Source organism: Bison bison, unplaced genomic scaffold (assembly GCF_000754665.1).
Source record: "Bison bison bison isolate TAMUID 2011002044 unplaced genomic scaffold, Bison_UMD1.0 scf7180017864309, whole genome shotgun sequence".
In the NCBI taxonomy this organism is placed as follows: Eukaryota; Metazoa; Chordata; class Mammalia; order Artiodactyla; family Bovidae; genus Bison; species Bison bison.
The window spans coordinates 4,936,738-4,949,977 of NW_011494881.1; the positions used below are offsets into that span (position 1 = coordinate 4,936,738).

At 54.3% G+C, this 13,240-nt stretch overlaps 1 protein-coding gene across 1 annotated transcript in view; it reads right to left on the bottom strand.

Annotated features, from left to right (window-relative positions):
- TBATA (thymus, brain and testes associated) overlaps window positions 1-11,517 on the bottom strand; it is a 13,113-nt gene extending 1,596 nt beyond the window's left edge. Inside the window, exons 1-8 of the mRNA XM_010852397.1 lie at window positions 11,471-11,517; window positions 9,939-10,174; window positions 7,597-7,752; window positions 6,697-6,776; window positions 5,160-5,330; window positions 3,133-3,214; window positions 2,120-2,264; window positions 319-371 (exon numbers count right to left, since the gene is read on the bottom strand). Of these exons, the coding sequence (XP_010850699.1) occupies window positions 319-371; window positions 2,120-2,264; window positions 3,133-3,214; window positions 5,160-5,330; window positions 6,697-6,776; window positions 7,597-7,752; window positions 9,939-10,174; window positions 11,471-11,517 (970 nt within the window). The remainder of the gene's footprint in view (window positions 1-318; window positions 372-2,119; window positions 2,265-3,132; window positions 3,215-5,159; window positions 5,331-6,696; window positions 6,777-7,596; window positions 7,753-9,938; window positions 10,175-11,470) is intronic.
- Between the last annotated feature and the right edge of the window lie 1,723 nt (window positions 11,518-13,240).

A 13,240-nucleotide genomic window follows, 5' to 3' on the forward strand; every position in this document is an offset into this window, starting at 1 on the left:
AATCCTTCTGACTCTCCTGTTGCCCTGTTATTTCCCTTACGGCACCATCTCCCTCAGGTGTCTTTGTGGTCTGCACGTCTCTCCCTAGGATGTAAGCTCCGAGGCAGCAGAACCCATCTCTGAATTCTCCCCCAGTGATCCCCAGAGGCTAGCACCTGGGTACTAACTAAGGATCTGCTGAGTGGATGGATGGATGGATAAAATGAGCAGCTTCTTTGGGCAGGGGCCCATCTCTAGAGGGGTCCTTGAATCCCCCAAGGGATCTAGCCTTGGTGGGCTTCAGTGAGCCCCCCAGTGCCCTGCTGTGGGGACTCTTACCTGGTTTTTCGCTTTTTGATAGAGGTGGTGTCTTCATCTTCTTCGGGGATTGGCTAAAACCAACATAAGGACAGCTAGGAAGGTCAGGCTGGAGCCAGACAGCCAGCTGAGTGACAGGGCTGGCGGGGAGGTAGGGAAGGTGCCCCTGGGAAAGGCAGAAGAGCCAGCAGGTATCTATCCAGGGATGGCCCCACCCTGAGCAGGACCCCAACAACTGCGCACTATCGCTCACTGTGGCCACAAGGAACCAAGGCCCTTATCTAGGGGGCTGTAAGAGAGGCCACTGCACTGGCCCTCCCTTGGCCTGCTGCTTTCCTGAAGATGGGAACCCTAGTGAGCCCTAATGAATTACTGACAAGTATGGATAATGCTCCTGTCTTGTATAGGCTCTGCACTTCAGCAAGCCTTTTGATGCACCCGATGTAATGTTTCTTCTCTATGACTTTAGGAGACAGGGTTTTTGAAAGAGTGAAACTGAGGCTCACAGATGGGAGGTGGCTTTCCCAAGATCACCGTGAAGTTGCCTTACCACTGTGTCTCCACTGGTCTCAAGCTAAACAAGAAAACCAAGTTTGGGGCCAGAGCAGGCACCTATAACCTTTAACACATACAAGCCAGCACTGCATCCCGCCTCCTCCTTCTCAGTCTGCCCAGTATCCAGCCACTCCCAAATTTCACATTCCCTATCACTTCGAATTCCTGGCTTTCCCAGTCCTCCTCACTCCTGACTTGCCCTACTCTTGCATTTGTTTGTTTAAGATACACATCTCCATGTTCACCCCTACTCGACTATGTGGCAATCCCTGGGCATCTGCCTTTCCAACCAGCTCCTCGGGACTCTGAGTGCTGCTGGGCTGGGAAGTTGGATAAGCCTGAGTCTGCATGCATGCTAAGATGTGTCAGTCTTGTCTGACTCTTTGTGACCCTATGGACTATGGCCTGACATGCTCCTCTGTCCATGGGATTCTCCAGGCAAGAATACTGGAATGGGTTGCCATTTCCTTTTCCAGGGGATCTTCCCAACCCAGGGATCGAACCCTTGTCTCTTATGTCTCCTGCATTGGCCGGTGGGTTCTTTACCACCAGCGCCACCTGAGAAGCCCAAGCCTGAATATGAGTCCCAGCTTTTCTGCTGCCCACCCGGGTGACTTTGGGCTATCATTCAACTGTCCTGAGCCTCAGTCTTTTCATCTGTAAAATGGGAAGCCATACTGCCTCCATGGGTGGCTGCATGGACTAGAAATGTGTTCAACACCCAGCCGTGTCAGGTACACACAGTGGACACTCAGGATTGCTGGTCCCATGGCTGACACCCAGGCCCTGCTGCCCTGCTGTGTGCAGCCTTCCCTCATCTTCCCCTTCCCCAGCTTGTCATTAATCCTTCTTTCAGCCATCTGGAGGACTTAGTACCAGCACAAAGTTACTTCTGCATGCCTTATGTTACCCTTCCTTCTCTGCTTGTGTCTTCCCAAGGCCCAGGAGCTCCTGGGGAGCTTGATGTGTGTGGCTTATCCAGCTGTTTTGCTACAAGTGACGCAGGTCACCGCCTCCCCTGCTCCTCCCCGCCATATCCTCCACAGCAGGCCTCTGGAGTCTGGTCTGGCAGAGAAAGCCTCTGAGCCGTCAGGTGGCACCAGGGGTCCTGGGGAGAGCGGGGCCTCTTCCTCCAGCGCAGGCACAGGCAGCCCAGGCTCTGGCCTCCTTCCCTGGGCCTCCTCGGGCCACACCTGGGCAGACAAGTGGCTGAATATGAGGGAGCAGTTCCGGGAACAGAGGGGCCGGTGAGGGGTGTGACCCCCACCTGTAGGGTAGCTGGTGCCTCTCTTGAAGTGAGTCTTGAACTTCCAGGAGCTGGTTCAGGAGTTTTTCGGCTGGGATGGGCACTAGGGGCTGGGGAAGGAGCTGAGCCACCGCGGTCTGCAGGAGCCCTAGTGCCATGTCTTTCTCTGTAAGCACAGCCGAGGTTGGGGGGAGGATGCTCAGGGGCAAGACCTCAGCCCCCGTCCTGCTGCTGGATGGGATGGGCAGGAGCAGGGCCTCTAGCTCTTCTGTCCCACAGGAGTCCATGGGGAGGGCCGTGCATCTCTCTGGCCCTTAAGCATGCCTCAGCCTTCCACACCTTTACACACCTGCTCGTGTGTATCTTATTCTTGGTTTACCTGCCATCACACCCCCGGCTCTCTGGGAAGCCTGCTGGGGACCCACCTTCCTCCCCGTCCTCCTCCCCTTCCTCCTCCACTCTCTGGTCCAATCAGTTCTCTGATTGTTCCTCACCCCTCTACTTAGATACACTCTCCACTCACCATCCCAGTGTGTATGTGTACGTCTGTTCACGTGTACACATGTGTGTGCACCTATGTGTGTGTTTGCCTGAATGTGTGTATCCATTTATGTGTACATATGTGTATGCTCTTATGCACATATATTAGCATGAATGTGTATGTCCATTCATGTGTACGCATACATGTGTGCTCTTACGTGTGTGTATTTGCATCTTTGTGCATGTGTGTTTCCCACAGAGGTGGATTAAGGACTGTCTGTCTCCTTCCCAGGGGCCAAATCCCAGGGGTCAGCATGCAGGAGGGTTTGCTCTAAGAAGCAGTGTTGTGGAAACCCTGCGGAGGAATGCGGAGGAGAAGGCAGTGATGTTGTCTAGCTGGAAAAGGTTAGTTTGTGACTCCAAAAAGGAGGAGCAGCCCCCGTGTAAGGCCATGGGATGGGAGCGGAGTGAATCTGAGTCCTGGAGAACCAGAGGACACAGCCCTCAGCAGCCTCCACTCAGATGAGAACCGGGGCCCAGGACGATGTCCTCACCCTTGGCGGGCGCGTAGAGTAGCCAGAACTGGATAGCATTCAAGGAGTCTGTCTGCAGAATTTGCGAAAGCAGTTCCAGGATCTGTGGGCAGGAGGACAGGCCTGGGTCAGTGTGGCTGGACAGCATGTTCTAGCCGGCAGCACAGCCCCTCCCCATAAAGTGTTCTCTCCCCACATCCCTGGCTAGACTGGCCCCCACGATGGTCCCTGCCTACCCTCTGCATGGACTTTACACTTTATAGAAAGCTTTCTCTGCCAATAGCCCTGGAGGAAGGTTTTTCACCCCCTTCCTGGACAGATGAGGGATCTGAGGAGGACACCTGGCAGAGATGCTGTGGCAGAATGAAGCCTCTGAGTCAGTTTCTTGGACCCCCCCATCCCTGAGCCCTGTGTGGTTGTACCCCAAGGTCCCTCACTGGGGAGGCGAGGTCAGAGCTGGCTGTCAGCTCCTTAGAGACGCACCGAGTCCCGAATGCCTGGCTCCTTGGTGTGGGAATTTCACGGACCTCGTGGGCCTCCCCTTCCTGAAGTGCCTAAGCTCAGAGTCTGGAGATGTTAGCAAAGAGGTGGGCTGATCCCTGTGGACAGCTTGAGGGTTGGAGCCAGCTGGTTCTGTGCACCGCTTAGTCGGCAGCCCCTTCCCGCCCAGGGCTGGGCTGTCTTCGCTCCCAGGGTCCTTCTCAGCCCACTCAACCTCCCACATCTTTGCTACTTCAGGACCCTTTCCCCACTGCGTCCTCCAGTAAAGGGTCAGCGGCAGGAGATCCAGGCCTGTCTGAGGAGGGCTACGGGGGCTCCCTAGGCGGGGCTGCTGATGGCGGCGGCTGTGTAGAGCCGGGGCCTGCAGTGGGTGGTGGAGCTCCTGGAGTCCTAGGAAAGTGGGGTCCCTTCAGTGTTTGGCGCCAGTCTCCCCAGGTCTGCCACGTCCCTGGCAGAGTGGAAACTGGGCCAGGTCTCGCCCCCAGGCCTTGCCCTAGGCCTCCGCTTGCTAGGCTGCCCACCCTCTCCCTCAGGGAACCCGCTTGCTGAGGTGAACCCCACCCCTCATCGGCCTGGGACCCTCCTCCATTCTCCGCATCCAACTTACCTGCCCTGTGCCCCCTCCCCACAGGACCTGAGAACCTACTTCCAGGCAAGGTGAGGCCGCCCTATGGTGGAGAAAGCACTGTGTTTGAGCCCCTGCTAGGCTGCTCCTTCTCTGGGGACCTGGGCCACAGGCCATCACCTGGCAGGGCCTCAGCCTCCTCATCTGTGGAGTGGGGATCCCTGCCCTGTCCGCTGTGTCTGTTCCCTGAGCTGTCATAAGGCTGCAAGGGGACTGCATGCTTTAAAGTGCTGGTCACGGGGCAGGTGTCAAGATGTCGCCACAGTCTGGCCTCTCCTGGAGAACACGTGCACCTCTGAACAGGGACTTGTACTGCCTTGCCCACTGGCATGAGTCCTGCGTGCCTCCCAGGCCCTAATGGGAAACTTGAACACAGAGGAGGGGTCTTTATGCTTTGTTCCAGCACAGACCAGACCCCTCCAGAGTGTGGGGACCTGGCTGGGACCAGCCTTGCAGGCTGCGGGGGCAACTGGGTGTGGTGAGGATGCACCAGGCAGGGCCTCCACCTCCAGACAGACCTCCACCTCCATGCTTCTCATTCCACTACTGCGGCTCCCTTCCTTAACTTATCAAGTACCACCGCGGGGCCAGACCTTGTGATAAAACATCTGTTCTTCCAGTTTGACTAAATGATAGAACTAAGGTCCCTAGAAGGGAAAGGACTTAAAGATGGAAAGGCTTACACAGAAACCTAGAAGCAGCTGGGGATTGGAATCCAGGCTCCTGACTCCTGGAGCTGGGGTTTTTGAGTCTTAGGGTCTCAGGGACAAGACCTTCTCCCTGGAAGAAGCCATACGTGAAGGCACTATGCAAGGGTCCTAGTTGGATCCTCGTGAGCCTGGGAGCAGGTTCCACCAAGTTCTCTGCCCTCAGATGAGGGCCTCCATAGGGTCCACAGCCCCCAGCCTTCCCAGCACCTCACCAGCAGCTCCTGATCCTGTAGGACAAAGGTCTGGTCTCCTCCATCTCTGCTCGCAGGCTGGTTTCGGCCCTGGTGGGAGTGGCGGCGGGCCATGGCCCGGGTAGAAGCAGGAATGAGCCTGCCAGTCTCTGCTGAGTACTTTGCCCCCTGTTCCCGCTGAGGCTCTTCCTTCTGCTGGGGAAAAATGTGGCCAGAGACTCCAGGCAGAGAGAAAGAAGAGAAAGCAGAGGGGAAAAGTGAAAAGAAGAGGAGGAGGCCAGGGACCCAGGATGTCAACCAGGCCAGCCTCAACCTGTCTTAGACCCCACTCACCAGTGGGGGCAGCCCTTCCTTTATAGCCATTGCTCTTCCTCCTGGAATTTTACTGAAGGTCGGCTGCCCCCACCCCCATGGTCCTTGGTCTTGCCTGGGTAGGCCCTCCTTCAGGTCCCTCCCCTCAGCCCATCAGAGATTTGAAAATAGTATCCTGTACCAAGACCCCCACTGCCTTCCTTAATTCTTAGCTCCGCTGCCCCTAAACCTGTCCCCCACAGCTTAGCATCCTTTCTTTGCCCTGGAAAACCTTCCCAAGCCAGGTGGGCACAAGGCCTGGGACCTCCTGCCCCTGGAACTCCAGTTAAGACTGGTAGTATCCTTCTCCCCATTTTATTTATTTTTAGTACTTATTTATTTGGCTGGGCTCAGTCTCAGTTCCGGCATGGGGGATCTTTTAGTTGTGGCTTGCGAACTCTTTAACTGGGATCTTCCTGGACCAGGCATCAAACCCGTGTCCCCTGCATTGGCAGGTGAATTTTTAACCACGGGACCACCCATTTTAAAGATAAGAAAACTGAGGCCCAGAGAGCTTAGCTGAGTTACCCTGAGTGTTACAGCAAGTTAGCTGTGGAATGAGAATGAGAACTCTGCTGCCCAAGACAAGGGTAGGACCAATCTCAGCCAACAGGGGCCAGGCCTGTCCTAGGACCAGTTCCAACTACCTTCAAGCTGCCTCCTCCTCGTCTTTACTGGTTTATCAGCAAATAGCACTCAGGCTACCGCCAATCTCTCTGAAATCCTTCAGTGATGCTCCATCCCTTTGTCAGGTGAAACATGAAACTAAGTTCAGAAATGAGAGGCAAGCTGATCTTGCCCACATCCAAAGTCGGCCCCCCCGCGACTCCTCTCTCACTGCTGCCCGCTTATCTCCTGTGCTTTTAAACCCTCCGTTTTCTAAAACGCTCTCCTGTATTTTCTAGCTTGCGAATGAACATCTGTGCCATGTGCCTCCACCAGGAACACCTCCCTCCGTCCTCTTCTAAACTATGAACCCTTTCTGGATTTCTCCACCAGGTACACTGTGTTCTCGGAACCCTCACTGTGACCCTGTCCCTTGGGTTATATTCAGGGACCCCTCCCCTCTGCCAACAGCAGTGCCTCCCACCTTCCTGAGAAGGTTTGCTCTGTGCTGGTGTGGTTGGAACCACGTGGGAGCGGTTTAGTTACAAAGGAGTGGGTCCATTTCATTTCTTCTTGGACAGCTCCTTTGTTCTGCACCCACCTCCTTGCTCTTCAGCTCACTCTCCTTGGTGAAGATGGCCACCCGGGAAGCCAGGTCCTTCAACTCCTTCTTCCAGGCCTCTGGGAGGAGGGGGCAAGATCTGGCCAACTGATCCCCGGGGTCTCCCTGTGCACCCTCCCTTTGGGCCGAGTGTGGAAGGGGGATAGGTGGAAGAGCCTCCTCTCCTCCCTGCCCTCCCACCCAGGATCTTAAAGAGAAGGGTATTTTCACAGGGCAGGTGGTGCCCTCGAGGGAAGGAGCTGGAATCACACTATTGGTTGGTGGGTGGGAGTGCTTGCTGCTGACATTTGTGTCCCAGCCTGTGTCTTAGTTGGGAAATGCTGGAGAATGTTTGGCTACATGTACCGAGATGTTTGTGATTTAGACTCGCTTTGCCTCTTTCAGGAAAATGAAGCCAGGGTGGAGATTCAGTTGATAGGCTGTGCCAGTTGCTACAACACTGAGCGACTCCTGGCCAGGTTGGTAAAGAGCCCTGCAGGAAGCCTTCTGGGCCCCTCCGCCCCTTCTCCAGGATCCTCCCTGCTCTTTGGGGAAAGAGAGAGGCTTGGCCCAAGTGGAGGCCTCTGAAATGCTGCCCCAGCACTCCCTATGGCTAACTGTTCTGACTGGCCGGTGCCTGAGCACACAGGTTACAAAATTCAGTATTTCCAATACTGTTCCTGGCTAGAGCTGGAAGTCACATGTCTGTTGTCCAGATATGTTTGTCCTCTGCTTTTTCTGACTCCTCAAACACCTCAGAGCCAAGCAAGGGTGCATTTCTGAGGACCTTGGACCCCCACCCACCTAAGAGCCATGGCCTTTTCCTTCTCAGGCACCTGTCCAAGCCAGGCAGCCCTTGGGGCCAGGTATAGCCCCAAGGTATAGGGCCCTAGTACCCACCAGAATAAAGCCGGGGGTCCCGGTTGGACTGAGGGTCTCCAACAGGCACCGAGATGGTGGGCATCCTGATCAGGTAGCGGGATAAGAGTGTGGCTTGAGGAGAGGTGGCCAGAGAGAGCTCGTCCCTGACGACGCAGACAGGCTTCCCGGTGAGATCTGTTAAGGGTTGGAGGCAGTGGGAAAGGGGACCTGAGTGGACCCCAAGAACTCCAGGAAAATGGGAGGAGGCTGGTGGGCAGGGAAGCACTCAGCCCCACTTCTTCCAGTAAACACAACCCCAGAGATGGCTAGGGCTGGGAGGGCCTCTCAACCGCTCTGACCTTACCCCAGGGGACACTCAGCATGGCAGCGAAAGGATGGGCTCAGGGTCACATAGTGAGACTGGCTGAGGGGAGAGGAGAACCCGGGCTGCCTGGGACCCTCATCTGGGGGTCCCTTTGGTTTTCTGTGACGGGGTAAGGAAGTACAGGTGTGAGCGCACAGAGTGTGTGGAGCACACAGAGGCAGGCAGCTTCAAGAAGAGGAGTGGGAGCAGGGCGTTAAGCCACAGTTTGTGGCGAGAAGGGCCTTGACTCAAACCACGGGGTGCGAGACCCTCTGGATAAAACTTCATGCCATCTGTCAGCCTTGCAGGTCTGAGTGCATGGCACCCTGGGGGTGGTGAGAGGCAGCTTACATGTGAGGAACCTCCAGGCTAAGGTCTGTGTAGGATTATAGCATCATTGGCTTCCCAGGTGGCATTAGTAGTAAAGAATCCGCCTGCCGATGCAGGACACGAAAGAGACGTGGGTTTGATCCCTAGGTCAGGGAGATCCCCTGGAGGAGAGCATGGCACTCCAGTATTCTTGCCTGGAGAATCCCCTGGACAGAGGAGCCTGGTCGGCTACAGTCCGTGGGGTCGCAAAGTGACTGAAGTGACTTAGCATGTATGCAATGGCATCGTTAGATGGTTAAGCTTTGGGGAGCACCGTGGTTAGGACTTAACCACAGTTTCTCACTCTCTCCTCCCGGAACACTTTCCTCTGGCGCCAGGACCCCTCTCTCTCCCGGGTCCTCCTAGCTCACCAGTCACTGCTCTGCCACTTCCCCTTCATCTCCTCGACCCCGTAACCTTGGGGTCCCCAGATTCATGCCAGGTTCTCCTCCCTAGCCTCTACAGGGTCCTGTGATGATCCCCATCCAGCACACCTCTTCAAACACCACTCCCATTTGAGTGGCTCTCACATTTGCATCTCTGCCTGAAACTGACGCGACTGCCTACTTGGCGCCTTCCCTCGGGCTTCCCCACCAACCCTCCTGGGACTTCTAAGAGGCATCTCACATGCTGCATCTCCCAGCATCTCAGACCAAACCCCGACTCTTCCCATCCTCCACTGGCCCCGTCTACAGGCTCCTCTATCTTAGCCCAAACCCAATTTTCCAGTTACTCAGACCAAACACCTTGGGAGTCAGCCTGAGTCTTCTCTCCATCTCATACTCCATTTTTAATCCATCAGCCAAGTCTGTTGGCCTCGCCTTCTCTATCTCTCTAGAGCAGGGCCACTAACTCCTCCACTGCTATCTCTCTGGTCCAAGCCACTGTCCATTCAGAAGCCAGCAGAGCCCTCTGTTACTTCTTTGCTCTCAACCCTCTGATGGCTGCCATCTGACTCAGTGAGATGGCTTAAGGATGACGACGGTGAGCTCCAAGGCCCACAGGACATGGGCCCCACTGCCTCTGTGTCTCACTTCTCCTCCTCCTTATTCTGTTTCAGCCACACCCACATCCTCACTATTCTCCAACAGGAGGCTCTTGCCTGGGGGCCTTTGTCCCGGCTCTTCCGTCTGCCTGGGACACCTTCCCCCTGAGATCCACATGGTCATGTCCTGTCTTCCTTTAGTCTTTGCTTGAATACCATGCTGTTGGTCAGGCCTTGGCTCTGTATATAGCCTTGGCACTTCCAGCCTTCTGACACCTTATCTGTTTTCTATTCTTCCCCACTAAAGGTTGGCTCTGTGAGACCAGGGACCATCTGTCTGGCTTGGTCGTAACGCCAGGACCTGAAAATGTGCCCCACTCATAGTTCACACTCGTTAGATCTTTGATGAACAAATAGCTGAATGGATGAAATGGCCTGAGTCAGAGACGAGAGCACAGCTCTGGAGCAGAATATTCATCCCTTTCTCTGATTTGTAAGGTGGGAGAATCGGCAGGGATGTAAATCCTGTAGGGCTCTGCAGTCTGCCCTTGGAATCCCCACCCTGCTCCAGGTAGGTCTTGGCTTGGCCAAGAGTGGCTGGGTCCTCCCTTTCCAGCGGCCCCCCAACCCCCACCGTCAGGCCCTGGCCTACCCCAGCCCTACCTTGGATGTGGGTCACGTGCTGGGGCTGGGGGTGGTGCCTGGAGAAGAAGGAGTGGTGGCTGAGGCGACCGAAGCGGTAGGCACTGGGGGTTTGGGGCTTGGATGTCCTCACTGCCTCTCGGATCAGCTTGAAATCCACGATCCCTGGGATCATCAGTTCTTTCTGTGGCCCGCTGTCCCCATGGCTCCTTGGCTGGCACCCCGACTTCTTTTCCAGTTTCAGCTCACCTTTTGGACTAAAGGAGAGGGCCAGGGAGAAGCAAATGGAGCCTTAGGCAGCAGTGCCCACCTGAGCTTATGGGAGTCCATTCCTGAGATACTCTGAAAACTGCTTAACAGATTCCACCACCACCCCCATGGCACTAGAGCTGGGCCTCTCCCAAGGTCCTTTCTCAGCCATGCCATCTAGCCCTGGGGAACCTTCGGTCTTCCTACGATGCCTGAGTAGAGAGCCAGGATCCATCTGAGAGAACTCAGATGGAATCTCTCAGGACCCCGGTTTTCTCTCACAGACCATTTCTGAAGCCAGAAGGAAAAGCCATAGACCCACCTCCTCGTCCAGACACCTGCGTTGGAGCAAAGGCACGTTATGTGTGCCTCCGGGGCCAGGAGGCTGACCTAGCATGGGCCTCTCCCCAAGCCAAACAGTTGGCGGTCCAGGAGAAGCCAGCTATAGGCTGTCACCCAACCCCCCCTTGCCCTCAGGAGCAGTTTTGGCCCAGACTCAGCATCCAGGAGCTGATGCCAAAGCCAGACTAGGCCAGCCAGTCCTCTTCCCATGAGGGCCCCCTGGGAGCCGAAGAACTGTTGGTCTGGCTATCTGGGCTGCGTCGCTGTGGGGAAGCTTCAAGCTCTTGCTTCGCTTCGCTTCGCTTCACTGGAGACAAGCGTCTCAGGTTCTCCGTCCTCCACCCGCACCCCTTCCCTCTCCTGAGGATGCTGTGCTTTCCCCCAGAGGAATAGGTGGAGTCCGTCCAGCAAGGATCCAGGGGTGAGCTGCTCTCCTCCAGGGGTCTGGTGGGACCACCTGCCTGCTCGCTGTCTGCTTCCCCTTCTTGCGGCCCTGGCTGAAGGGAGGCCCTCTGGAGGTGTGTAGATGGACTCTGGATATGCTAAGCAAGGCATTTTGCCCCGGGGCCCTCTGATGCTTTCGATGACCAGGCCCCTGAGTTTCCTGTTCCATCCTCGATTCGCTTCTAGGGGATCTGGGACTTAAAGAAATAAAGTAAACCTTCCCTGAACATCACTGTTAGCTGACCTCCCCTGCCCCCCAACTAACGGTAGAAGTCACCCCCTGAAACCCCTGGAATGTTTATGCTCCTGCCCCCAGCCACCACACCCTCTCCCGATCCAGGAGGGGCCCTGCCTGGACCTGTGTTAACTCAGGCCTGAGAACCCACTGGGCGCCTGACTGATACCAGAGGGAAGGTGACCTCCACTTGGACCCTCAATCTGTTGAGTTCCTTTGTATTCTACCCTCCCCAGCTCCCTCCCACCTCCTCGGTCAGCAGGGAGGGCACTGGGGACCTTACCTCGGCAGTGAACGCTCTGCCAATTGGGCCCTCACTTCTGTAGCCATTGGGGTGCCTCTAACAGAGTAAAGACTGGTGCTCTTAATACGAGTGTTGAAGATGCATAACAGGAACAGACACTTTAGGGGGAAAATTGGCAATGTCTTATAAAATTGAACATTTGCATACCATATCCCAGTGTAACCCAGCAATTACATGTGTGTACTTGCTAAGTCACTTCATTTGTGTCTGACTCTTTGTGACCCATGGACTGTAGGCTGCCAGGCTCTACTGTCCATGGGATTCTCCAGGCAATAGTAGTGGAGTGGGTTGCCATGCCCTCTTCCAGGGGATCTGCCCAACCTAGGGATTGAACTCACATCTCTTATGTCTCCTGCATTGGGAGACAGGTTCTTTACCACTAGCTCCACCTGGGAAGCCCTAAAATTGAATGTTTGCATGCCATATCCCAGTATAACCCAACAATTACTATCCCAGAAATATACCCCAGGGGAACTCTTGCAGATGTGTAAGAATATTCAAACCAACATTGTTCAAATCAGCAAAAACCTGGTGATAGTTCACATGTCCAATGGCAGAAGAGTGGATAAATATGCTGTGGCCCATTCAGACAATTGAACATTATATTGCAGTGAAAATGAATGAACCACAGCTACATGCAGCAACATAGGTGAATCTTACAAATGTAATGAATAGTCAGGGAAAGCACATTGCAGACCACCATATAGCGTGAGATCCTTTTTAAAAATAAAATTCAAAAGCAAGCAGAATTATCATAAAGGTAATAAAACAAAAGCAATGAAACGCTGCAAAATTCATGTAGTGGCTATTTCTGAGGGCAGATAAAGAGTCGGGGGAGGAGAGGAGCACATGGCATGTCCTGGTGCTGGTATTCTAGTTCTTGGTTTGAGAGGTGCTTTTATTGGCATTCATCATATTACTAAATAAGCTAGATGACATGAATGAAAGATAAATGTCAAAGCCAAATTGACACTTCAAGGTGATTATGAATCTGTAAGTGTAGTGCTGGGGTTGCAGGTGCCGAGGATGGGTTGAACAATCAGTACATTCTGAGAATTAACCCTCTGAGTCATAGACTCTGCAGGGGACCCCAGAGGTTCCCCCAGGGCCAGGCTTCCATCAGGTTAGGGTGGAGGGGAGCAGACAGCACCGCATGAGATTGGGGAAGGGGAGGGACTTTGAGATCAAGGAGCCAGGCATCCTGACTCAGTCTCCTAATCTTTCCCTAAAGACAAAACTAGCTGGTAGGGCATCCTTTGAAGGGAGTCTGGACATCCGTGATGAAGAGGCTAGGCTCTGGAGCTCTCCCCAACCTTTTTGTTACCAGGGACTGGTTTCATGGAACACAATTTTTCCTCAGATCGGGGAGTCAGGGGGAATGGGTTCAGGATGCATCAAGTACATCACATTTATTGTGCACTTTATTTCTGTTTTATTACGTCAGCTCCACCTCACATCGTCAGGAATTACATCCCAGAGATGGAGGACCCTTGCTCTGGAGCACTTCGATGCTGCAGGGCTGAGAACAGGGTATTTACAAGCCCATACCCACCTGCCTACAATAAAAGGAATCAACACGATAGAGACTTTTAAAAATACTTTTGACTGTGACCATCGTAAGAAACTCATTTTTATATCCTAACGTGTGCATTTACTTGTGTGTGTACGTGAAACTGAAGCAGTTCTTGTCCTTGTTGTATATGACACATACTGATAGTTTCATCCTACTTTTTGTCTTCATTTTGTCCT